Source organism: Neovison vison, chromosome 2 (genome assembly GCF_020171115.1).
Source record: "Neovison vison isolate M4711 chromosome 2, ASM_NN_V1, whole genome shotgun sequence".
NCBI lineage: Eukaryota > Metazoa > Chordata > Mammalia > Carnivora > Mustelidae > Neogale > Neogale vison.
In genome coordinates this window covers 13744873-13770307 of record NC_058092.1, presented here as the reverse complement: position 1 = coordinate 13770307, position 25435 = coordinate 13744873, and the positions used below count along the sequence as shown (strand labels likewise).

The window sequence follows — 25435 nt, the reverse complement described above, 5'->3', positions numbered from 1 at the left end:
TTTAGGAGCTCTGTGCCAGGAATGGGACAAAGACCAAATAAGTATTTCTTCTTGTATCACAATATTAATATTGTATCACAGTGTCACAGGGAGTTAGTGTTTAACGGGCATAGGTTTCAGTTGGGAAAAATAAAAAAGTGCTGGAGATGGATGGTAGTGATGTTTGCGTAGTATATATGTGCTTAATGCCTCTTTAACTGTATAGTTAAAAATGATTTAAGTGGTAAATTTTATGTTACTTTATTTTATCATGAGATAAGTAAAATAAACATACCTGGCACATAGTACTAGTGCCTACTAGAGATTAGCTGCTGTCTTTATTAGTTTGTTACTATTACTGTTATTCGTGTTATATTTATTAACATATTTAATGTCTTAATGTTTATTACTATTGCGTATAGGAGTATAATGATTTAATATTACATGGTGGTATATGTTCACTTATCCATTCACTGAGTATTCATTGAACACCTTCTGTATACCAGGTAGTGTTGTAGGCATTGTCGAAATCCAGATGACTGGGATTAGTTTGGGATCATGAGGAAAGGGGGTGATAAGGTATGGATAAAGGGCCTGCAGCAGAGATCTTGAGAAATTATTTGAATGGGGTAAAGGACATGGATAGGAAGGTATTGAGATACTGCCTTTTCAACCCAAATGAGACCAGAAGGGTGCTGTTGTCTCATAGAAAGGGGATGTCAGCAAGAACAATTGGCTTGGTGGTAGAAAGAGCCATATTGAGTTCGCAGGGAGCTCACTCTCCTAGGTTTGAGTCAGCTCTCGGGTTCTTTTCGCTCATGGATAGCTTATTTACTGCATGTTTGCTCAGAATGATCCTCTGGGTTCTTGAGCTACATGAGATGCATTGTGTCATTTTCTTGTTTCTGAAAAACAAGTTGGGGATCCAGCTTGTTCGGCCAATCTGGAAGCCAGTGTGCGGTACAGCTTAGTGCAAAACTTTCTCTTCATGAAGGAGTAAGCTAGAGGCAATGAGCTGTGGCGTTACCGTGGGATTGTCTTGTTTTCTGTTGGAATGGAGAATTTTATAGCCCTTTTAGTCCAGTGAGAAAAGCAGTTTGTATGTTCTTGTATACAAGAATTACATATGAGTTTTGTATAAGAATTGTGCATTTTATCAAAGTTTTTAGTTAAAATAGTTATGACTACTACTATTAAAAAAATCATTTTAAGCAAGATGGCATTTTGAGGTGCCAGTGGGTTGAAGACATCTAGAAGGTAGTTGAAAATGTGAATCTGAAATTTAGTTCTTAAAAAATTAAGATGGAGGGGCCCTTGGGTGATTCATTTGGTTAAGCGTCTGCCTTTGGCTCAGAAAATGGTCTTGGGGTCCTGGGATGGAGCCCTGCATTGGGCTTCCTGCTCAGCGGGGAGTCTGCTTCTTTTCCCTCTGTCTCTGCCTCCCACTCATGCTTATTGTCTCTTTCAAATAAATTAAAAAATGCCCCCCAAAATTAACATTGACAATGGAGTTTGGGAATTAAGCACTAAGAGGCAGTTGTTGAAGTAATGAGAACAGTTACAGGGTTGGAAGATGGGACCTGAATGAGGAGGGTGGAGGAAGAAAACCCTGGTATGCCAGCACTAAGCAGGGGTGGGGACAGGGCACCCGAAGGGCTGGAGGAAAACGCTTTAAGCCAGGCCTTTGTGGGTTTGCTATGGCTCAGTTTTACTTAGAAAGTCAGTTCCTCTTAGGGCTACTGAGAGTTGGAGTGGATGGGGAAAACCAGGTTCTGAGGAATGTTTGCTCATTTCTTTTCTTTCTTTCTTTCTTTTTTTTTTTTAAAGATTGTATTTATTTATTTGACAGACAGAGATCACAAGTAGGCAGAGAGGCAGGCAGAGAGAGAGGAGGAAGCAGGCTCCCTGCTGAGCAGAGAGCCAGATGGGGGGCTGGATCCCAGGATGCTGAGATCATTACCTGAGCCAAAGGCAGAGGCTTTAACCCACTGAGCCACCCAGGTGCCCCTGTTTGTTCATTTCTTAGGGCTCTGAGGCCTGAAACAACTTGACACAAAACCAAAAATCCTCTTAAAAAATATATCAACATTATAACATCATATCCTTCCACCAAATTCATGATGCACATTTTTCTGTTTTCTTTCTAGTCCCTATCTGTATAGTTGCAGTTTCGCAGTTAAAATCAGAATATCGATACATCTCTTTTTTCCGCTTTTTAAAATTTTACTGCTTCAAATATTGTTTTCCTTGGTCTTTATAGTTGCCACTATTATGGCTGCATTTTTCTTGATGTGAACACTTAGATTTTTTTCTGAAAAATTTTTTTTATTATTATTACAGGAGTGCTTCAGGTAATATTTTTTATATAGCTCAGGCATGTTAATTTTTTTGAATTATTTCCTTGAGTTAGGAGTTGAGAAAATCTTTAAGGCTGTGTGGAGCATAATGATTAAGAGTGCAGATTTTTGAGATTAACCTGGCTTGGACACTTGGGAATCATGTGTCTTAGGTCATGTTCTTAAACCACCCTGAGCTCTATTTCCCCCATCAGTAAAATGGAGCACATACCCACCTGACACTATAACTGAGCATTTCGTGGGACGGTGTGTGTGCAGAGCTTAGTCTGTGATAGCTACCCAGTACATTTGAACTACTTTTTTTTTTTTTTTTTAAAGATTTTATGTATTTGAGAGAGAGAGAGAGAATGTGCACGAGCCAGGTTAAGGGGGGCGAGAGAAGCAGACTTCCCGCTGAGCAGAGAGCCTGATGCGGGCCTCGATCCTCAGACTCTGGGATCATGACCTGAGCCAGAGGCAGATGCTCAACCAGCTGAGCCACCCAGGCACTCCATGAACTCTTGATATCTGTGACATTTTGAATAATTATTTCCAAGGAGTGGGGTCCTCTGGGATGTTTTATAAGAATATAATTTAATTTGACAGACTTAGAAATTTATCCTATATCCCGAGGTAACTATGATTTGTGTCTTCTGAAGCCAAGTGAGAAAGCGGGCCTTTGGTTTTCCATTGGCATCATGCTCAGTTTGTCTGTGTGTTTGAGAAGATAAGTTGCAGCTTAGATAACTGAGCTGCAAGTCAAGCTCATTTGAAAGACATGGTGCAACTGGAGGCAAAGACAACCCTGACTAATTTGGGTGCCTTGACATCTTAAGAGGCAGACTTTCTCTGCTGATACTGCTGTGGAATACAGGCGGCTGGACCTGTGAGTTTCAGGACCTTCCCCCTTCCAGTGTTACTTGTATATAACTGGTTGTGAAAGAAAAACTGTCAGCCCGTTTGGATAGTCATCCAGATTCTGCTGTCTCAGTGCATCGCCCCTTTTTAGGACCCCATGTCTGAACTAACTATAGTTGTGAACAGGGTTAGATTAGTAATTTTCCCTTTATAGTTTTCTTCTTTGTTGAGTGAATGACCTTTCTCCAAACCAGGTCTAAATCTGAATTTCTGCATGCTTTTTAAAATACTCTTCCAGGGGGCACCTGGGTGGCTCAGTGGGTTAGAGCCTCTGCCTTCTGCTCAGGTCATGATCCCAGGGTCTTAGGATGGAGCCCTGCATCAGGCTCTCTGCTCAGCGGGGAGCCTGTTTCCTCCTCTCTTTCTCTGCCTGCCTCTCTGCCTACGTGTGATATTTGTCTGTCAAATAAATAAATAAAATCTTTAAAAAAAAAAAACTCTTCCAGGGGCACCTGGGTGGCTCAGTGGGTTAAAGCCTCGGCCTTTGGCTCGGGTCATGATCGCAGGGTCCTAGGATCGAGCCCTGCATCTGGCTCTACTCAGCGGGGAGCCTGTTTCCTCTTCTCTCTGCCTGCCTCTCTGCCTACTTGTGATCTCTGTCAAATAAATAAATAAAATCTTAAAAAAAAAAAATACTCTTCCAGCATTAAAGAGTAACATTTAGGGCTCATGGGTAACCTTTGGCCTCGTTGTCTTTTTCCTAATGGTTTCTTGTATGTCTTCCTTGGCAGAACACACTGTTGCAGCAGCTGGGAGTAGCTCCTTTCTCTGAGGGCCCTTGGCCCTTGTACATTCACCCTCAAAGCCTCTCTGTGCTTTCACGCCTTTTGCTCATCTGGCAACATAAAGCCGGCGCTCAAGGTGATCCCGATGTCCCTGAATGCCTTAAAGTTTGGGACAGGTAAGAGAATTCCAGGAGAAGCCCTGCAGAGGTGGTTACGTGCTTTTTTCACAATCTGTTTGACTTCTTTGTGGTTAGCCCGGGGCTCTGAGACAGGTATGTGATGAGAACGGTACAATAGTGAGGGCAGAGGAGTAGGTTTCTGATGGGGTTGGGGGAAGATACGCTATTTAAGAAGCAGAAATACCTACACTGTGGTCTGGAAACAAAATCATCCCTTAGCACATGGGGGATATGGATGCAGTTATGAGACAGAACCTGAATCCTGAATGTAACCAATTTAATTTTGTCCTAATTTTTTGAAAGACGAAACGGGGAAGCCAATTCTATCTTTGGTTATTTTGCTCTCAACATGAAAACCAGAGTGACTTGTCTTTTTTGGACAACTTTTAAAGAATTTTTTTACTTGGGGGAAGCTCACATTAATCATCTAAATCCTCTTTAGATGGACCTATATTTGCCATTTTTGTTTACATGGTTAAGAGTCTTCAAAGCAGTTTGTTTTCCTAAAAGGCTTTGCTTTTCTCTTCCCCATACTATGATCAAATAGCTCTAATGCTGGATTTGAGAAATCATAAACCTCCTTGAATGCCAAAGACCCACTGTATTTTTCTTGATGGAATCTTGCAAAAAGGCCAGGGAGTGGGGGAGGGGGAGGGGGAATGGGGGTGAGGGAAACCCGTATTAAAACACAAATCTCTTTCCTAATAGCCAAAGGCAGTGGAAACAGTTGGCTCTATTCATTCCTTTTTTGCATAAAAGCTTTTGACAGATTCTCTGAATAGTGTAATTTATTTTTTATTGCTTTTTAGTACATTGAGTTATTTTTTAAGTGCTGTCATGCAGTGATTTTAACCTGTAGTGTAAACTCTCAAAGTAAGAATTAAGCTGTTGAGTCAAATTACAGAGAAAAGTTAATTGAACAGTTTCTAGTTTATAAAACTGTCCAGGTTTATTAATTAAAAAATGAGACACCTTTTGGGGGAGCTTACGGTTCTTTTTGTGGTTATAAGGGGCAGAAGGGGTTTTTTATGCTATTGCCACAGTCGAGAAGGGAAAATTATTCTGTGGCCGAATTTACCTTTTTTTTTTTTAAATTAAAAAATTTTTTTAAATTTATTTTCAGCATAATAGTATTCATTGTTTTTGCACCAGACCCAGTGCTCCATGGAATTCGTGCCCTCTCCAATACCCACCACCTGGTTCCCCCAACCTCCCACCGCCTGCCCCTTCAAAACCCTCAGATTGTTTTTCAGAGTCCATAGTCTCTCATGGTTCACGAATTTACCTTTTTTGTAGCCAAGATTGAGTTTTTAATCTTCTCTTACATGTAGATTTTTGTCTTCCTTGATTTGTTGTATTAGTGCCTGGGTTTAAAAAGGGGTAACTCTTCCAGCCCTTGACATTGTAACTCTTGGGGATGTTCTGACTTCCTCCACCAGACACGTTCTCCTTTTCTCTGTGGTAGGTTTTTGTCGACAATGAAGCAGAACGCCATGCAAGGGGTGGTGCCCAACGAGACAGAAGACTTGAATGTAGAGCACCTGCAGCTGCTGCTCCTCATTTTCCACAACTTCACTGAGAAAGGCCGGCGGGCCATCCTGACCCTTTTCGTGCAGATCATCCAGGAGCTGAGCGCCAACATGGATGCTCAGGCGCGCTCTGTGCCCCTCATCCTGGCTCGCCTCCTTCTGATCTTCGATTATTTGCTTCATCAGTACTCCAAAGCCCCTGTGTATCTGTTTGAGCAGGTATAGACGAACACATTGTTTTTGTGTTTTTCTTCTTCTTCTTCTTCTTCTTTTTTTTTTTTAAAGATTTTATTTATTTTTTTGACAGAGAGAAATCACAAGTAGGTGGAGAGGCAGGCAGAGAGAGAGAGAGAGAGGGAAGCAGGCCCCCTGCTGAGCAGAGAGCCCGATGCGGGACTCGATCCCAGGACCCTGAGATCATGACCTGAGCCGAAGGCAGCGGCTTAACCCACTGAGCCACCCAGGCGCCCTGTGTTTTTCTTCTTGAGTTGCCATGGTCCAAAGCAAAATGACCTGCTGACTTTAGGTTTTAGGCATTTGTTGTGATAGCTTCATGATTAACCTTAGGAAGTCCTCTGGACTTGTGTATGTGCACTCACACTTTGTATCTAGCTAGGAGCAGTAAATGTAGGTTATTTGACTTGATGGTTTTGTGAAAATTGGATTATAGGTTCTGTTCACAGGTGTCCTTTGAATTAACCCAGTTTACCTGGTGTCCAGCTCATCTGCCCTTCTTGAATATTTGTTAGCAGTTGAAGGATGGATGAGCAGTAAGTTTTATGGATTAGTGAACTCTTCTGTTGTAGGGATCCAGCATGAGGGTGGGATGGCCAGTTAAGGACTTTTCAGCATTTCCTAAAATGTTTGCTTGAGCCCTGTTCCCATCATACTTTGGCAAAAAGATGCTCCCCAAAGAAGTCACAGAAAAAGCAAAACATTATGTTGGTTTGTGAGTTTCCCCAGCTTTGATATATTGATTAGTTATCACACCTGCAGTGAGATGCGGAATGTGGCTATGTATCTTTTTTTAATTTGAGTATTTGTGTTTTAAAAGGTGCAGCATAACTTGCTGAGTCCTCCTTTTGGGTGGGCAAATGGATCCCAGGACAGCAACAGCCGCCGGGCAACCACCCCTCTCTATCATGGGTTCAAAGAAGTAGAAGAAAACTGGTCTAAGCATTTTTCATCAGGTCAGAAAGAAGATTGTCCGTAAGGCACTGACTCATTGGTTTTCATTGAGGGGATTGAATTTGGTGCTTACAGACTGTTTAAGATTTAGTCTGTTCCCTACAGGTGGCAAATACCAAGGGATTCAAACATTTTTAGAAATACACTGTCACATATCCCACATTGATTTAAAAACAAAAGGCAAAACAACATTGAGGAGTAAGAATTAGGAATTCGTGTGTCTACTCATAGAGTACAGTACTTGGATTCCTGCCGCTCTGAATGATTACATTTAATTTTCCATAGGACTATGGTTTGAGCCCATAGGCTAAATATCTTTTCGGGTCATGGTGGGATACTGTTCAGAAAATAATGGGAGCCGTGACCTTCTCTCTGGTGTCTCTCAGGAGCCGTTGTCCATTCTTTTCATGAAGTGCCTCTTGTGTTTATTTTTTGTGTGTGTTTGCTCATCCAGAGGCATGTTGCTGTTAAATGTATTTTGTGGAAAGTCTCATCAAACCTGTGTATGAATTTACTATCACTGGGATCTATTACTTAGTCCCTTTGAAACTGGGGAGACAGCATTTAAGTTTAGTATATGTGCTGCCGAAGCGAGCACGGCAGCATTTAAGTTTAATGCAGTTAGTAGAAGACCCAGTTTTAATGATTAACTAGGTGATTGTAAGAGCACTTCTGTTATCTTCTAGAGGAGTGGTTCTTAACTAGGGATGATTGGGCCCCTCCCCCAGTGCAGACCCTTGGCAATGTCTGGAGACCTTTTTGGTTGTCACAGTGGAGGGTGCTGAACATCCTGTCCTGCACAGGACTGTAGCAGTTACGTGGCCCTGGGTGTCAGTAGTGCCAAGGCTGTTTGTGTCTTCAAGTGTCCAAAGTGTTTTCTTAGTTTTTATATTTTAGACTTGTTAAGAAGAGTTGAGAATGAAACCATTCTTTTAATGAGCCCATTGTTTTTCAGATGCTGTCCCACAACCCAGATTCTACTGTGTCCTGTCCCCAGAAGCCTCAGAGGATGATTTGAACCGACTCGATTCTGTGGTACCAGGAATTTTAAAACCCCATTTTACATGTGGGTCAGATGGTTTCCACCAAAATCAGTCTGTCAGGGGAAAAAGGGAATGACTTGGTTTTTGTAATGAGGGAATTTGGCCTGTATTAGGATTTGAACTTATTCTAGAAGGAAAATGTTATTTGCCGGGCTCCACTTTCGCTGTAGGGGCACCTTCTTCCTGTCTCTAGCATCTTCATGTGTAGATATATTTTTTAAGATTTTATTTATTTTTCAGAGAGAGGTGGGGAGAAAGGCAACACAAGCGGGGGAGTGGGGAGAGAGAGCCAGGCTTCCTGCTGAGCAGGGAACCTGGAGTGGGGCTCGATCCCAGGATCCCGGGAGCGTGACCTGAGCTGAAGGTAGATAGTTAACGACTGAGCCTCCCAGGCACCTTCTAGATATTTTTAATGACAAAAATAGTTGCCTCATTCTAATGCCTGCCCTCTGTGCTCGTAATAGCCCATAAACCGAGAGAGGTCCCTGAGTGGGAATCTTGCTGCAATGAGAAATTCGTACCTATAATTTGAATGAGGTATTTTGCCAGTCATGAGGTTAAATGATAGGGTATGGATGGGTAGTGGACAATATATTTCAGAAAGTAAGAAAAAATATTTTTTTCCCTCAATATTAGGCATGTGATGTTCTTTTCTCTAAGCTTGTCAAGTATGATGAGCTTTACACCGCCCTGACATCCCTGCTTGCAGCTGGATCCCAACTGGATACCGTCAGGAGAAAGGAAAACAAGAACGTAACGGCCCTGGTAAGACCACTGAAGCCCAGGCTGATTATTATTACGATTATTTTTTAAGATTTTATTTATTTATTTATTTGACAGAGAGATAGCAAGAGAGGGAGCATAGGCAGGGGGAGTGGGAGAGGGAGAAGCAGGCTCCTCGCTGACTAGGGAGCCTGATGTGAGGACCTGGGGTCGTGATCTGAGCCGAGGGCAGACACTAAATGACTGAGCCACCCAGACGTCCTACCCAGGCTGATTTTTAAAGAGTTTAGAATGTGATAATTGGGTAGTGGTTCTATCAGAAATATCTTTTTGGGATCTAATCAGTTACTGAACTACCTGTTTCCAGAACTGATAGATGCTTAAGGTTTTTTTTTTTTTTTTTTTTTAAGATTTTATTTATTTGCGAGAGAGAGTGAGAGAGAGATTGGGTGTGAGCACGAGTGGGGAGGGAGCAGAATGGGCAGAATGAGAACCAGGCTCCCCTCTGAGCAGGGAGCCAGATGTGAGGCTTGATCCCAGGACCCGGGGATTGTGCCCTGAGCTGACTGCTTAACCAGCTGAGCCACACAAGGCGCCCTGATAGTTCAGTATTTTTATGCGTTTGGGTAGTTATATTCACTTTGGAGATAATTTAACCATTTTTACCTTTCTTTTTGTTACATTGAGGGACCTATATGACTTTGAGAGTTAATGGCAACCTAAGTATCAGACCTTCAGTGAATGGTGGTCGATATGTGACAGTGAAAGTCTTCCACTGGTGTTTTTTCCTGTGATTCCATGAATATGTCTCTACCTCTAGAAGCCATAAGAGCAGTTTAGGCCATAAAAAGGGACATCTGATGATGGGGTTGCTGGCCAGGATGATCTGCTCTCTTTTGGTTACTTGGTAAATTCTTGGGGAGCCAGAGTTGTCTTAGAACAGTGACTTTGGCCTGTGAGATGTGCACAGGAGGAGCAAGTTACTTATGTGTGTGTGTTATTATTTTCTGCCCCCCCCCTTTAAAGATTTTTATTTATTTGACAGAGATCACAAGTAGGCAGAGAGGCAGGCACAGAGAGAGGATTTAAGTTTATTAGGGTTTTGAACTTATTAGGATTTGAACTTATTCTAGAAGGAAAATGTTATTTGCTGGGCTCCACTTTTGCTGTAGGGGCACCTTCTTCCTGTCTCTGTTAGCATCTTCACGTGTTGATATATATTTTTTTAAGATTATATTTACTTATTTGTCAGAGAGAGAGAAAGAGACAGGGAGAGAGGCAACACAAGCCGGGGAGTGGGGAGGGAGAAGCAGGCTTCCTAATGAGCAGGGAGCCCGATGTGGGGCTTGATCCCAGAATCCTGGGATCATGACCTGAGCTGAAGGCAGACGGTTAACGACTGTCTCTGCTGAGCAGAGAGCCTGATGCGGGGCTTAATCCCAGCACCCTGAGACCGTGACTGGAGGTGAAGGCAGAGGCTTAATCCACTGAGCCACCCAGGCGCCCTGTTTTCTGCTTTGTTATTAGATATATTCTCTGTCAAAGACGAGTGGACCAGACTTGTGAGTCAGATCTGAGCTGAAGATCAGGACTGCACACAGTCTGCTCTAAGCAGTGTATTTGGAATGGTTCTTGCTGTCTGCAGGCTCAGGACACGATACCAAGTGCCACTGCTGTGACTGGTCTCTTTGCTTCTTCCAGGAGGCCTGTGCCCTTCAGTGTTACTTCTTGATACTATGGAGGATCCTGGGGATTTTGCCACCATCAAAGACCTACATGAATCAGCTGGCCATGAACTCACCTGAGATGAGTGAATGTGACATCTTACACACCCTGCGCTGGTCTTCCCGCCTCCGTATCAGCTCCTATGTCAACTGGATAAAGGTACAACGGTGTCACATACGGCTTTCTGCTGAGGGGTGACCAAAGCCACCATGTTCTGTGCTTGTGGGAACTTGTCAGTTTTTAAGAGTAATGAAAGCTTTAGACTCTCTCTGTATTAATCTCCTGAGCACTTTTTCTTGCTGTCCAAACAGGATCACCTTATCAAACAGGGAATGAAGGCAGAACATGCTGGTTCTCTCCTAGAACTTGCATCCACCAAATGCAGCTCAGTGAAATATGACGTTGAAATTGTAGAGGAATACTTCGCTCGACAGGTATGTTCGTTTTGGGTCCATAATGCCAGGATTTAGCTTCTGCCGTAGCCCTTTGCCACAGCTAATTAATATCTTGGGTACTTTTGAAGATCTCATCATTCTGTAGCATCGACTGTACCACCATTTTGCAACTCCATGAAATTCCAAGTCTGCAGTCCATCTACACCCTTGATGCTGCCATTTCCAAGGTCCAGGTCTCCCTGGATGAGCATTTTTCCAAGATGGCTGCCGAGACGGATCCTCATAAGTCATCTGAGATCACCAAGAACCTCCTTCCAGCCACGCTACAACTCATTGACACCTACGCATCGTTCACTAGGTGCGATGGGCTGCCTGACCACAGATGTCGGAAATGGGGAGTTTAGATTCTTGGGTGGTTTATTTTTCTTTAGAAGCCTGAAAACTCTTCAATTTGAACTTAGTGGTTCTACGTACTGTGCAGATCCTTAATAACTCAGAATCTTACGTTATTTCCTTTTTGTCAGCCTAAGGTTTTTTTCCCTCTCAGTAAAATGTTTTTTTCTCTAATATAAAGAAAGGGATGTCTGATGAGAGAATTTTCAAATAGTTCAGGAAGAGTCAAGAAGTTGTTTGATTTCTGTGAACCTTTAAATATTTTCTAGCATTTTACTTGTAGGATACAAGGAAAGATAATGAAATTTTCCCAAACATGTCATTTTTGTCATGCACTAAGATGAAGCTTTAAATGCTCTTTCAATTTCATATAGGTAGAGAAACAAATTTTGTAATGAGTCAGGGAGTGTTTTGAAATCCAGTCTTTTCCAAAATAATACACGTTGCAAATTTCATCCCCTGTAGAACTAGCTCCGCATGATGTTTAATCTACTTCCACTGTATGCAGGTGGGGAGTTTATTCACAAAATAAGATTTCTGGCTTTTTTTACATAGGATGAACTGGTAAAACTGGGTCTGACTTGCCACATGACATTAGCACACCGTAGTCAAGATGTGGCTACCCCACATAGCTGTTCTTACTGGGTCCCTTTATACTTATTTACTTTCTCTGGTCCCAGTGGAGTTTCACCGTTCAGCTCCTGCTCTGTGGAGCCTTTTTTTTTTTTAAGATTTTGTTTATTTATTTGACAGAGAGAGAGAGAGGGAGGCAGAGAGAGAGGGGGAAACAGGCTTCCTGCTGACCAGAGAGCCAATTCAGGGCTTGATCCCAGGACCCTGAGATCATGACCTGAACCGAAGGCAGAGGCTTAACGCACTGAACCACTCCTGCTCTGTGGAGCTTTTATGCTAAAAGGGACTTGGATCCTTGTGAAGCTTAATTAATGCCTAAGTTTGAATGTCTTGCAATAAGTAGATTGAGGCCTGTTGTTGGAGGCACAGTTCTTGACGACCTACAAGCAGTAGGTATGAAGAGCAAATGGGAGTGCTTGCTGTGTGTCAAGGACTTCTCTAGGTGCTGACAGGGGCAAGGAGGTGGGGTATGGCAGTAGCAAAGCTGAGCAAGTCCCTGCCCTCTGAGAGCTTCTAGGCTCCAATCTGGACCATTAGGCCAACTCTTTTGTGCACTAAGCTGTGAGTAAATATTCCTGGCAAGTGAGTTTGGGAAGTCTTGAGTAAGTAATGGTTGAACTGCTTTTGAAAAAGTATAGTACAGTTGACCTCGAACACCGTGGGGCTGGAGGCACCAGTTCCCCTGTGCAGTTGGAAATGTGCATAGAACTTTTATTTCCCCCAAAACTACTATTGATAGCCTACTATTGACCGGATGGGGAAGTGAAAGGACTTGAGTAGAACTGGAGTTAAGGGCGGTAGTAACCCTCTAAATTTATAGCTGTTTGTGTTTTCCTGAATTGCAGTGATTGTTTATTGATAACAAAGAGTCTGTTGGCACATATTTTGTATATTTATGTATTATATCATGTATTCCTAGAATTACGCTAGTGCAAAGAAAATGCTATTAGGAACATCGTAAAGAAGACAGAATATGTTCACAGTATTATATACTTTATTTATTTATTTATTATATACTTTATTTATTTGATGTAGATCACAAGTAGGCAGAGAGAGAGAGAGAGAGAGAGAGAGGAAGCAGGGAGCCCGATGTGGGGCTCGATCCCAGGAAGCCGAAGGCAGAAGCTTTAACCCACTGAGTCACCCAGGTGCCCCCACAGTCTTATATTTTATTTACTGACAAAAATAGGCATATAAGTGGATCTGCGCAGTTAAAATTCCTGTTATTCAAAGGTGAACCGTACTTCTCAGATCCTGCAGTATATACACAGCCCATCTTTCAGGGCCAGGGGGAGGTGGGTAGATAGTGTTCAATGTTTGCCAAGCTCATTTGTCCTGGAATTGTGTTTTGGGAACATTTCAGAGGATGGGATGTTCTTTGGAAGACAGCTGCCCCTTGGAATTTTTACAAGATCACAAAGGGGCAGGGACTGTAAACTACATTTAACAGAGGTGCAGGTGTTTCAGTTTGTCTAGGGCAGTTTCTTCTAACCGTGATGGGAGTAGATTCTTCAGCTTTCATGTATCCCCTGTTTGTTTTCTCAGAGCCTATTTGCTACAGAACTTTAATGAAGAAGGATCCACTGAAAAACCTTCCCAGGAGAAACTGCATGGTTTTGCTGCTGTTTTGGCTATTGGCTCTAGTAGGTGCAAGGCGAACACTCTGGGTAAGTGAATGTACTTTTTTTTTTTTTTTAAAGATTTTATTTATTTTATTTGACAGATAGAGATCACAAGTAGGCACAGAGGCAGGCAGAGAGAGAGGGAGGAGGAAGCAGGCTCCCTGCTGAGCAGAGAGCCCAATGTGGGGCTCGATCCCAGGACCCTGGGATCATGACCTGAGCCGAAGGCAGAGGCTTTAACCCACTGAGCCACCCAGGCGCCCCTGAATGTGCTTTTGAAATGCCTTTACCACTAGTAGGACTAGTCCTACCACTTCTCTAACTGTTTATTGACGTTTACCACTTAACTGGAACCTTTCTGTATGTTGAAAGTTGACATAGATTTATCTCTGTCACTCTTCTTGGGATCTTTATGAAATGTTAGTTTTCCCTTTTAACTCCATAGGAGACAAAGTCTTAGAGAAGTTAATTTGCCCAAGATCCTACATCTTGCAGGATGTGGCGGCTGGGATCCAACCCAAAGCCATTTGGTTCTAAAGCATTAGCCTGTGTTCTCCGTTTCATTTGTGGAGATGAGGAAGACTGGCAAGCTGCTGCTTTGTGTTGGGCAAACCTCTTCCCTGTGTTAGGAATGATCTGGTAGAAATGGAGGATGGGGAAGCAAAAGGGCCTGAGGAGGACTGGAGTTAAGAGCAGTCATTATAGTCTCGATTTATAACAGTTTGTATTTTCCTGAATTGCAAGTGTTAAAATACCCTTTCAGTGTTCAGGTAGTCACACTTTCGGAAATTAAATTCTCCTACTTCATGGAATGCTGGCGTTTTTTGTTTTTGTTTTTGTTTTAGATTTTATTTAGTTATTTGGCAGAGGGCACAGCAGGGAGAGCAACAGAGGGAGAGGGTGAAGCAGGCTCCCCACTGAACAGGGAGCCTGACATGGGGCTCAATCCCAGGACCCAGGGATCATTATCTGAGCTGAAGGTAGATGCTTAACTGACTGAACTACCCAGGTGCCCCTAGAATGCTGTTCTTTTTTTTTTTTTAAAGATTTTATTTATTTATTTGACAGAGATCACAAGAAGACAGAGAGGCAGGCAGAGAGAGAGGGGGAAGCAGACTCCCTGCCGAGCAGAGAGCCCAACATGGGGCTCGATCCCAGGACCCTGGGATCATGACCTGAGCTGAAGGCAGAGGCTTTAACCCACTGAGCCACCCAGGCGCCCCTAGAATGCTGTTCTTGATGTGCATTAAGAATCCTTGCCCTCTGCCTGGGTGGCTCAGTGGGTTAAGCCTCTGCCTTCGGCTCAGGTTGATCCCAGGGTCCTGGGATCGAGCCCTGCATCGGGCTCCCTGCTCAGCGGGGAGCCTGCTTGCTCCTCTCTCTCTGCTGCCTGCCTCCCTTGCCTACTTGTGATCTCTGTCAAATAAATAAATAAATAAAATCTTAAAAAAAAAAAAATAATCCTTGCCCTCAGGGGTACCTGGTGGCAAAGTCAGTTAAGTGTCTGACTCTTGATTTTGGCTCTGGGTTGTGGGATCAGGCCAGTGTCAGGCTCCGTGCTCAGCGGAGAGTCTGCTTGAGATTCTCTCCCTCTCCTTTGCCCCTCACCTTTCTCTAAAATGTATAAATAAACCTTAAAAAAAAAAAAAAAAGAATCCTTGCCCTCAGATTTGTCTTGAGAGGAGATCAAAGTGCTACCTATCGGTGGAGGGTGTGGGAGATGCTGAGTAGCGGTCTTAGCCTGACTTGTAGTCACATGCTCCCACTTTGCATTCTGTTTTCAGTTGTTGCCTTTACTTGCAAGATTAGAAAGTGAACATGATAGGAAATGAAAACCTTATAATTGACATTGTTAGCTATTAAGCAATTAGCTAGTTCTTGGATGTAGTACTGCTATTGAAAGATCCATCTAAGTGATCTTAGTAATTATGCTGACAGCTTGGGCAATGGTGTATCTTTCTGTGTTTGGGCTTGGCTTTAAAGTAGTATGTGTCATTCTTCTCCCTTGTGATGAGTCGTCATCCTTCTTGTCGCCTCCAGGTCCTACGCTGGTTCAGAATTTACCATCCTGGGTGCAGGCTGTGTGTGAATCCTGGAACAACATCAACACCAACGAGTTTCCCAACATTGGATCCTGGGTGAGTGTCTGCTCTCACAGTAGATGTGCGGAGCGCTAGCCGTTCTGTGCTCTGTTCTTATTCCTTAGGCTGAAATTACCTGCCAAGAGGCCTTGGTATACTGCAGTGTATTTACTATGGCTGAATCGATAATCAAAGGCTTGATTTACCCAAATGGTACTTAAGTGGTTGTTTTGTTAAGAAATCTGTGTTAGTGCGTTGTAAGACCGCTGTTTTATTACTCGGGGTCTCCATTTCCTTCTCTTCTTAATACTGGGATGTGAAGATTAATTGTATTAAATCTGAGGTACCTGGTACAGTCTTTGGCTCCTGAATTCTCAGTAAATGTGAGCTGTTTTCATTATCTTTTTAGGAAAAATGTCAGGAACCTTCTCCTTTTGTCAGAGTTTTCTAGGGTAGCTTTCAGGTTCTGGAGGCTGTTAGAAGACTGTGGAGTCTCCTATCAGTTTACTTGACCTTTGTGTCTGCTCTGTCCAAGTTACCTCTATTAATAGATTATTCCCTTGCTATAGTTCTTCGGGAGAGTCAAGTATTATAATCTTGTTATCCCTGCTTTATAATCATGAGCTCTATTTACATCACCCAGAGCTGTAGTAGAAGGATAATGAAGATATTTTAATGGAGGCTCTGATGCTTTGCAAAATATGCATCCTTCTTAATTATTAGAGATAGTAGTTTTAGTGTTAAGTAAAATATATTATAATTATTTGAAAACTGATATTGGGTATCTTAACTTTGTACTAATGTTTTCACTTATTAGCTTTTTTTTTTTAAAGAGGTGGAGGGAGGGGAGGGGCAAAGGGAGAGAGAAAGAAGCTTAAGCAGATTTCCCCGCTGCGTTTGGAGCCTGATGCGGCTCTATTCCATGACCCTAATAAGATCTAATGAGCTGAGCCGAAACCAAGAGTTGATGCTCAGCTGACAGAGCCCCCACATGCCCGAGAGAGAGAATCTTAAGCAGGTTCCATGCCCAGTGCAGAGCCCGACATGGGGCTGGATCTCATGACCCTGAGATCATGACCTGAGCTGTTGGACACTCAACCAACTGAGCGACCCAGGTGCCCCTTAACTTTTTAAATTTTGCGTTACCTTTGTACTAGTTAAAATTTGTTTAACTGCTTCCTTTGCTTCACCCCGCTTTCCTTCCCAGGATGAGTAATAGTGTATACTGAGTAGAGCCATTGTCTAGAAGAAACCTCAATGGGGTATTAGTTTATGCCAGTTGGTTCTTTTCCCCCCATGTGAGAATTTCATCCTGTGTAGATAGATGGTCTGTCCATTCATGTCTGTTTTGCTTCCTTTCAGCGCAATGCCTTTGCTAACGACACCATCCCTTCAGAGAGTTACATCAGTGCTGTGCAGGCTGCTCACTTGGGGACTCTTTGTGGCCAAAGTCTGCCCCTGGCTGCTTCCCTGAAGCACACTCTCCTCTCACTGGTCAGGCTGACCGGAGATCTTATTGTGTGAGTAGCTACTATGGAGTCCTGCGTGCTCTCTGGTCCTGTGTTCCTTCGTAGCTAAATGAAGATGGAGTGTCATCAGTGATCATGCTTCCCTGTGCCCTTCTGTAGCAAAGAGAGTCTGGTTTCCGAGTGGAGTGTGAGCAGTGACCTAGAATGTGATGTAGCAGAATACTTCCTTCCCTCTGGCAGGACAGACCATGCAGGCTTTAAATCATACCATAATTTTGAGGTGCTTTGGGTTGGAGTTTTAAGGTGGCAGTGATGTATGTCAAATCCTGCATCTCCAGAATCCTCATGGGAGTGAGCTTCTCCTCCTATGGGGCCTGGGGCAAGCCAGTGGAGGTACTGCTTTGGCTGCCTGTACATAGGGCCTGGGTGAAAGCCTCGATCACATTGCCTTCACCGTGATCCAGGTTCCAGGCAGTCCTGTGAAAGTTGTCTGGGAGGGGTTGATTTTCTTTTCTGAATACTGGAAAATGCATCTTATATTGTTTAACATTTTATTAAATGTGGTTTATGTGTGAAAATGGTTTTGTTTCTGATATAATCACAAAAAATGAAATTATGAAGTTGTATGATTATACCTATGTAAAAAAATAACTATCAGGGGAAAAAAGACGGGAATAAAAGTCCTCCTGTCTCAGTAAATGATTGAGTTGCCCTATACTTGCCTTTGCACCTTTGTGGGGGGAGTTTATTCACTAACATGGTTCTGTTTTCTTTGCTGAAGTTGGTCCGATGAGATGAATCCGCCACAGGTAATTCGGACCCTTCTTCCCCTTCTTTTGGAGTCAAGCACCGAGAGTGTCGCTGAGATCAGTAGCAACTCCCTCGAGCGCATCCTGGGCCCCGCAGAGTCTGAGGAGTTCTTGGCTCGAGTGTATGAGAAGCTGATCACTGGCTGTTACAACATCCTGGCCAATCACGCAGATCCCAATAGGTGAGCCTGATGGAGACAGTCAGGCTCCCATGGCCTCCTGCTGCTCGCAGCGGAATGTCCCAGCACTGGCTTCTCTGTGTCTTTAATTAATGGCTTATTGTGCTTTTTAACAGAAAGTTCTGTACTTGTGTGCATTTTATGTTCTTGTGAACACACACGAAAGGTTATTTGGAATCTGCTTTTATGATTAATCGTTAGGAATCAATGCTGAGCAAGCGGAAGGCTTAAAGGTTCAGATTTGGAAACTTTAAGTAATTGAGCAGATGCTTATCAAGCGCCGTACCTGATGTAATGAAGTGTACAGAGGAGCCTTATAAAATTTCTTTTTCTTTCTTGCTTCATAGAATTTCTAATACTTTTGGAACTGTACCTCTGAGATGGGTGGTGGGGAATTAGGCAGGTGGTCTCTCACCACCGTTTGACTTTGGTGGTTTAGGCCATAGCGATGTGGGTGGGCCCCCAAGAGCAGTGGAGGAAGTTGCAGCTTCATCCCACTGACAACTGTACTAATGTACATCCCTTCCTTCCTTCCTCTTTCTCTCTACTTCTTTTTCTTTCTTTCCTTTTTTTTTTTCTATAATTTGAAACAGTAGCAATGATTCTTTGAACTCTAAGCTGTTGACTACATTCTTTAAGGTTTTAGGAACTTTTTTGTTTTGTTATAGTTTAATGTGTTAGATATACTGAGCTCCTGTGTAGCCAGGCTTAATGCTAAGCTTTGAAATTTTTTTTTTTTTTAAAGATTTTATTTATTTATTTGACAGCGAGAGATCACAAGTAGGCAGAGAGGCAGACAGAGAGAGAGGAAGGGAAGCAGGCTCCCTGCTGAGCAGAGAGCCTGATGTGGGACTCGATCCCAGGACCCTAAGATCATGACCTGAGCCGAAGGCAGCGGCTTAACCCACTGAGCCACCCAGGCGCCCCTGAAATTTTTTTTTTTTTAAAGATTTTATTTATTTATTTGACAGAGAGCGATCACAAGTAGGCAGAGAGGCAGGCAGAGAGAGAGGAAAGCAGGCTCTCAGCGGAGAGCCCGATGCGGGACTCGATCCCAGGACCCTGGGATCATGACCTAAGCCGAAGGCAGCGGCTTAACCCACTGAGCCACCCAGGCGCCCATCTTTGAAATTTTTTTAAAAAAGATTTTCTTTACTTATTTGACAGAGAGAGGGAGAACACAAGCAGGGGGAGCAGCATGTAGAGGGTGAGGGAGAAGGAGGCTCCCCGCTGAGCAGGGAACCCAGTGTGGGGGTCGATCCCAGGACCCTGGGATCATGACCTGAGCCGAAGGCAGACGTTTAACTGACTGAGCCACCCAGGCATCCCTTACACTAAGCTTTTTTTATTTAAAAAAAAAAAGTGACTGTTGCTCTTGAAGTTCAGTCATAAAGTTTGGATTTTTAAAAAATCAGTATTAGGAAGACATTGAAACAGACCTTATTTCTGGTAATTTTTTTTTTTAATCCTCAGTGGACTAGATGAATCCATCTTGGAGGAATGTCTCCAGTATTTGGAAAAGCAACTGGAAAGCAGCCAGGCTCGTAAAGCTATGGAGGAATTTTTCTCTGAGAGGTGAGCTGTATTTTGTTTTACTCGGTGAACATTTTTTGAATGTTTTAGGTATTTTTTGCCTCAGGGAACACTTGAAGCCTGCTTTAGGTATTTGTACTGTGGGGAGGACTTAGATTAGTTGCTCATTCTTCAGGTTGAAGGGGTGACATCATGATGAGGAGTCGACTTCATGAAAAACTAGGGTCGTTGACTGACCAGTGACCAGTTCCCCTAGGGGAGATGACATTGTGAAGAAATAGAAGCGGATGTCTTTTTTATGAGGCTTAATGTGATTCTCCCCTTTTCCCCCCTTCTGCCTCCCAGTGGAGAACTCGTGCAGATCATGATGGCGACAGCCAATGAGAACCTCTCTGCTAAATTCTGTAACCGAGTTCTGAAATTCTTCACCAAACTCTTCCAGCTGAGTGAGTGACAGCTTTTAGTAATCTTCTTATGGGAACTTTGATGTCCAGCTAATACTGTGCATATATTCTGCCCAAGTATAACTACCGAGTAACAAGTGCAGAGAATCCCTGCAAGGAAGTTGGGAAGGAAGTTGAAAACTTGCTCAAAGCCTTTCTTTCCCCCTTTCCTGGCTCCCAGTCGGCACCTTCCCTCCTGTCCCTCACCCTCCTTCACTGACCGTAGCCTCTCGGTCTGTCCCTAGCTGAGAAGAGCCCTAACCCGAGCCTCCTGCATCTCTGTGGCTCTCTGGCACAGCTGGCTTGTGTGGAGCCAGTGCGCCTCCAGGCCTGGCTCACCCGCATGACTGCGTCGCCCCCCAAAGACTCTGACCAGCTGGATGTGATTCAGGAGAACCGGCAGCTGTTGCAGCTGTTGACTACGTACATTGTTCGGGAAAACAGGTAGAACAAATGCATTTGGGTCATAAGTCCCTAAGGGCCCCAGGTGAATGTTTGGAGCATTTGCTGCATTCTTCCCTTCAGGCATTGGTCTGTAGCGTTTTGAGCAATTCAGGAGCTCCTGCAGTCGACGAAGGAATCTAGTAGAGCTCCTTAATTTCTCCTGTGGAAAAACTTCTGCAGTGACTGGGCCTGTTAGTTGTCAGATGGGTGACTGTTCTGTGCTCTCATAGCTGAAGTCCAAAACTGGGTGCATATATGTGGAGTGGGGAGGAAGGGGATGGGGAGTGTCATGTGTTGAATGTTTAATTTTCAACATCTCTTACTTTTATAAATTTAGAAGTATAGTCAGATTCCTGTTGTTTACTTACTAATCTGCGGTTTCTTGTCTACCAGCCAAGTTGGGGAAGGTGTGTGTGCTGTGCTTCTAGGCACCCTGATCCCCATGGCGACAGAGATGTTGGCCAATGGTGATGGGACTGGTTTCCCTGAACTCATGGTTGTGATGGCCACCCTGGCCAGTGCAGGTCAAGGTGCTGGCCATCTTCAGCTTCACAATGCTGCTGTGGACTGGCTGAGTAGATGGTAAGATGCTGAAATTGGAGGGGCCCATCTATAGGCCCAGCATTGCTCTTAGAAAAAAGGGGGATAATGAATTGCAAGTTATTTGTAGGTTGGAGTGAGTATGAAAGAACTTAAGTATCTACCTGTTTTGGTTTTTTTTTTTTTTTTTTAAAGATTTTATTTATTTATTTGACAGAGAGAGATTACAAGTAGGCAGAGAGGCAGGCAGAGAGAGAGAGGAGGAAGCAGGCTCCCTGCCGAGCAGAGAGCCCGATGCGGGACTCGATCCCAGGATCCTGAGATCATGACCTGAGCCGAAGGCAGCGGCTCAACCCACTGAGCCACCCAGGCGCCCCTGTTTTGGTTTTTTTTTTAAAGATTTTATTTATTTGTTTGACAGAGATCACAAGTAGGCCCAGAAGCAGGCAGAGGGGAGGAGGGGGAGAAGCAGGCTCCCTGCTGATGCAGGGCTCGATCCCAGGACCCTGAGATCATGACCCAAGCGGAAGGTAGAGGCTTAACCCACTGAGCCACCCAGGTGTCCCGTCTCTACCTTTTCATTGGGGATTGAGGGAGTAGTTTGTAAGTGTTCATTTGAGACTCAGTCTACATTCTTAGTAGGGATTCCTCTTCATTATTCCTAGGAGAAGTCTAAGGAAAATTGTATCAAGTGTCAGTGATAAGACCAGAGTGCCCCACCACACCTAAGATCAGAGCACCCCACACCTTGGTGTTTTCTAAGAATGCCTTTGCGTCCCAGTGTCACAAATTGATGCAGGGTTCATGAAACTGCTTCCTTTTGTTTAGTTCCTTGGGTGATTTTTGTGCCTCCTCTGCCTCTCCTTTTTTTTCCTTTGGGACAGCAAGAAATACCTATCACAGAAGAATGTGGTGGAAAAACTGAATGCCAATGTAATGCATGGAAAGGTAAGCGAAGTGCAGCGTGACAGCAGTTAGGGAGTGATGATTTTTCTTTGTGGTCATGTAGAAGGCTCTTCTCTTGACTGGCTTCTGGCCCTGGCCAGCCTGCCTACAATTTCAAAGCCTTGGGCGTGTGTGTACCGTGAACTGCCTGCCCTCCTCGGCCTTCTGCTGGATCATGAGGAGTGATGGGGGGAAATAACAGGGTAAACAAAACATCCACTGAATCCTTCTTAAAGCCTAGTGAATTCTTGCTATTTTTTAGACATTGGTATGCTGTAGAAAATTGTTCCCTCCTCCTGCATTGGAACTGTGTGATCTGAGTAGGTTACTGACTGCGTTCTCAGCTCTAGTCTACTTACTAGAATCGTTTAATTTACTTGAAAGTTCAGGTCACTGCTGCGAGAAAGGTTTTAAACTGACAGAAATCATGCATACAGGCATTCTTTTCTCCCACCTTGCCCCACCATGAACCTGACATAGGTGGCTAAGAGCAGCTAAGTGGCTTCTGAGACCCAGCACTGTACCATTCATGTCTCCTTCCTTCCTTGCTAGTCTTTTGCCTCTCAGCTCTGAATTGTCAGATTGCAGAGGGAAGGGACTTAGAAATCTGAGGCCTTGATGCCAGGCTGCTGGAATTTTAGTCAAACATGAGCTACTGGCTGTGGTTTGTTGGAAAACTTTTTGCTTGATTTCTGAAGCTGTTCCTCCCTTACTACATTAATTTAAAACCCAGTAATGTAAATGTCTTTCACTAATGGTTAAAAAAATGTTATTTGTAGGTAAAAAGCAATGAGAGCCCATTCATACTTTTAATCTAGGCTTTTTTAAAATTGAGGTGTCCTTGATATGTAATGCTATATTATTTTCAGGTGTACAGCATAATGATTCGATGTTTGTGTAGGTTGTGAAGTGATCATCATAATAAGGCTAGTTAACATTTCTCTCCATACATAGCTCGAAATGTTTTTTTCTTATAATGAGAACTTCTAAGATCTACTCTCTTACTTTACAGATATGCAGTACAGTATATTGTTAAGTATGGTCCTCACTGTATGTGCATTATATCCCTGTGACTGTTTATTTCATAACTGGATGATTCTATCTTTTGAACGTCCTTCATCCATTCTCCACCCACCCCCTACTCCTGTCTCTGGCAACTACCATTCTGTTCTCTGTACTGGTTGTCTTTTTTTGAATGATTTTCGCCTCCAGTTTTATTTTGTTTTTCTTTTTTTTCTTTTTACTTTGCTTTTCTTATTTCAATTTTACCTCCTATTAAGGTGTAAGACATTTTGTAGAGAGTTATCTTCCTGCTTAAGAATGAATTCAGTACAGTGTTCAGTACATTAATTCAGTACAGTGTGTTGACTGGCTGCATGTGGTCACAGTATTCAGAGCTGAGGAAATAGATAATTAAAGCCTGTTTTTTGTTCTGCTTTTATACCATGTCTCTCTGATCTTGAGCTTTATTGGGAAGAGTTTGAGAAAACATAGTATACAGTAATCAAATATAGAGAATTGAAGTTTCTTGGTTTGTGATGGTGGTCTTCTCTTCCAGCATGTGGTAGTCCTGGAGTGCACCTGCCACATTATGTCTTACTTGGCTGATGTCACCAATGCCCTGAGTCAGAGTAATGGTCAAGGCCCAAGTCACCTCTCGGTGGATGGAGAGGAGCGGGCCATTGAGGTGGACTCAGACTGGGTGGAGGAGTTGGCAGTGGAAGAGGAAGACTCCCAGGCTGAGGATTCAGTAAGTACCACGTCACCATCTAGGCGGCCGTGCTGGGTTATTAACAGCTGACTGGCAGTGACAGAGCTCATGCTAACAAGCCGTTAGCCCTCTTTTCTAGCTCCTGTGAGTTTCAAAACTCTCCCACTCCTGTCTGCTTTCTCCCTGCTTGCGTAACTAATGGCAGACTGATTTTACAGGTCTGCAGAGCAAGCTGTAGGGATCTGATCTCTAAGGGAAGGGACTGTTTAATAAGCACATGGCGTCTTCCATCCAGAGTCACTTCCTCTGCAGTTACTCAGGTTTTGTATCCTAAATGGAGACTTAGGGATGATTTCTTCATGTCAGTGGTCAGGGTTCCTTTACAGAGAAAGTGTAAGATCTCATTTATTTATTTTTTAAAAAGATTTATTTATTAGGGAGAGGGAGGGCGAGCATGTATGAGCAGCGGGAGGGGTAGAGGGAGAGAGCGAGAATCCCAGGCAGACTCCTGCTGAGCACGGAGCTGGATGCTGGGCTCAACCCCACGATCCTGAGATCATGACCTGAGCCAAAACCGAGAGTCAGATGTTCAATCGACTGAGCCACCCTGGCACCCCAGATTTATTTTTTTTCTAACCGTAAAACCTTAATCTCTCATCTAGAATTGTAGCACGTTTATAGATGCAGATTATTTCCAGGAGTAAGTTTTATTGGTCATTTATGAATCGACTGTTTATTCTCTAGGGTGTATTTTTGGGGGTGGTTGTGTAGAAGGATTTATTTCTGATTAAAAAGGCTTGCTATCTTTGAAGGATGAAGATTCTCTTTGCAATAAACTCTGCACTTTCACAATCACTCAGAAAGAATTCATGAATCAGCATTGGTAAGTGAAGTTCTTTCTTTCAGTTGAGTATTTGTTGGGTCTTGGGCCATTGGCACTGCTGGGCTCATTTGCTCATTCTTATTCTTTGTAGGTACCACTGTCACACCTGTAAAATGGTAGATGGGGTAGGTGTGTGCACAGTTTGTGCTAAGGTGTGCCACAAGGATCATGAGATTTCCTACGCCAAATATGGCTCCTTCTTCTGTGACTGTGGGGCCAAGGAAGATGGCAGCTGTTTGGTGAGAGTTTGGAACATTTGCTGGGTTAGGAGGGGTGACTTGTTAGTGACACGGGAATGCTGAAGCCAAACTAGGAAACTGCCATATCACCTTCATGGTGGCCCGGGTCTAGGAGTAAGTTCTTGGTCTGTCACTGATCATGGCCTAATAAGCTCTTTGCTTAGAATGTTAGAACTTGCAAGGTCTTTAAAAATCTTGTAGTTTAAAAAAAAAAGCATCTTGCAGTTTTCTTCTAAGACCTGCCACAGTTTCATATGTTGTAATTAAGAACTGTGGCTGTGAGTGGTGAAGTATTTTTGTTACTAGGGGTGTACCATGAAGCTTAGAATTCAGGTGTTTGGATATCATTTCAGTCGTTGGCCAATTTCTCCTCCAGGTCTGGATTTCCCACCAAGATCTTAGGCAGTGTTTAATCTGTGTTTGTGGTTCAAGCTTTGGGTTTCTGATGTTTTCTGTCTCCAGGCGCTGGTGAAGCGAACTCCCAGCAGTGGCATGAGCTCCACCATGAAGGAGTCAGCCTTTCAGAGTGAACCCAGGGTGTCCGAGAGTCTGGTGCGCCACACCAGCACTTCTCCAGCGGACAAGGCCAAAGTCACCATCAGCGACGGGAAGGTTGCTGATGAGGAGAAGCCCAAGAAGAGCAGCTTGTGCCGCACAGTGGAGGGCTGCCGAGAGGAGTTGCAGAACCAGGTGAGGGTTCTGGTGGTGCCGGGGACACTGGGCGGAGTGCGGAGCCGGGTTGGTTGGTTCCCGAGCAAGCCATGTGCAAGG

At 43.6% G+C, this 25435-nt stretch overlaps 1 protein-coding gene across 5 annotated transcripts in view; it reads left to right on the top strand.

Moving 5' to 3' along the window:
- The window catches only part of UBR4 (ubiquitin protein ligase E3 component n-recognin 4), a 138178-nt gene that overhangs the window by 28762 nt on the left and 83981 nt on the right, over nucleotides 1-25435 (top strand). For all 5 annotated transcript variants that reach the window (XM_044237286.1, XM_044237285.1, XM_044237288.1 and 2 more), the window contains exons 18-38: nucleotides 3965-4134; nucleotides 5603-5885; nucleotides 6721-6856; nucleotides 7810-7889; nucleotides 8534-8662; nucleotides 10322-10504; nucleotides 10657-10779; nucleotides 10869-11098; nucleotides 13312-13433; nucleotides 15429-15526; nucleotides 16832-16989; nucleotides 17720-17929; nucleotides 19400-19501; nucleotides 19805-19905; nucleotides 20148-20346; nucleotides 20740-20928; nucleotides 21771-21834; nucleotides 23390-23581; nucleotides 24355-24425; nucleotides 24517-24664; nucleotides 25127-25354. In XM_044237286.1, coding sequence (XP_044093221.1) covers nucleotides 3965-4134; nucleotides 5603-5885; nucleotides 6721-6856; nucleotides 7810-7889; nucleotides 8534-8662; nucleotides 10322-10504; nucleotides 10657-10779; nucleotides 10869-11098; nucleotides 13312-13433; nucleotides 15429-15526; nucleotides 16832-16989; nucleotides 17720-17929; nucleotides 19400-19501; nucleotides 19805-19905; nucleotides 20148-20346; nucleotides 20740-20928; nucleotides 21771-21834; nucleotides 23390-23581; nucleotides 24355-24425; nucleotides 24517-24664; nucleotides 25127-25354 — 3216 coding nt within the window. The remainder of the gene's footprint in view (nucleotides 1-3964; nucleotides 4135-5602; nucleotides 5886-6720; nucleotides 6857-7809; nucleotides 7890-8533; nucleotides 8663-10321; nucleotides 10505-10656; nucleotides 10780-10868; nucleotides 11099-13311; nucleotides 13434-15428; nucleotides 15527-16831; nucleotides 16990-17719; nucleotides 17930-19399; nucleotides 19502-19804; nucleotides 19906-20147; nucleotides 20347-20739; nucleotides 20929-21770; nucleotides 21835-23389; nucleotides 23582-24354; nucleotides 24426-24516; nucleotides 24665-25126; nucleotides 25355-25435) is intronic.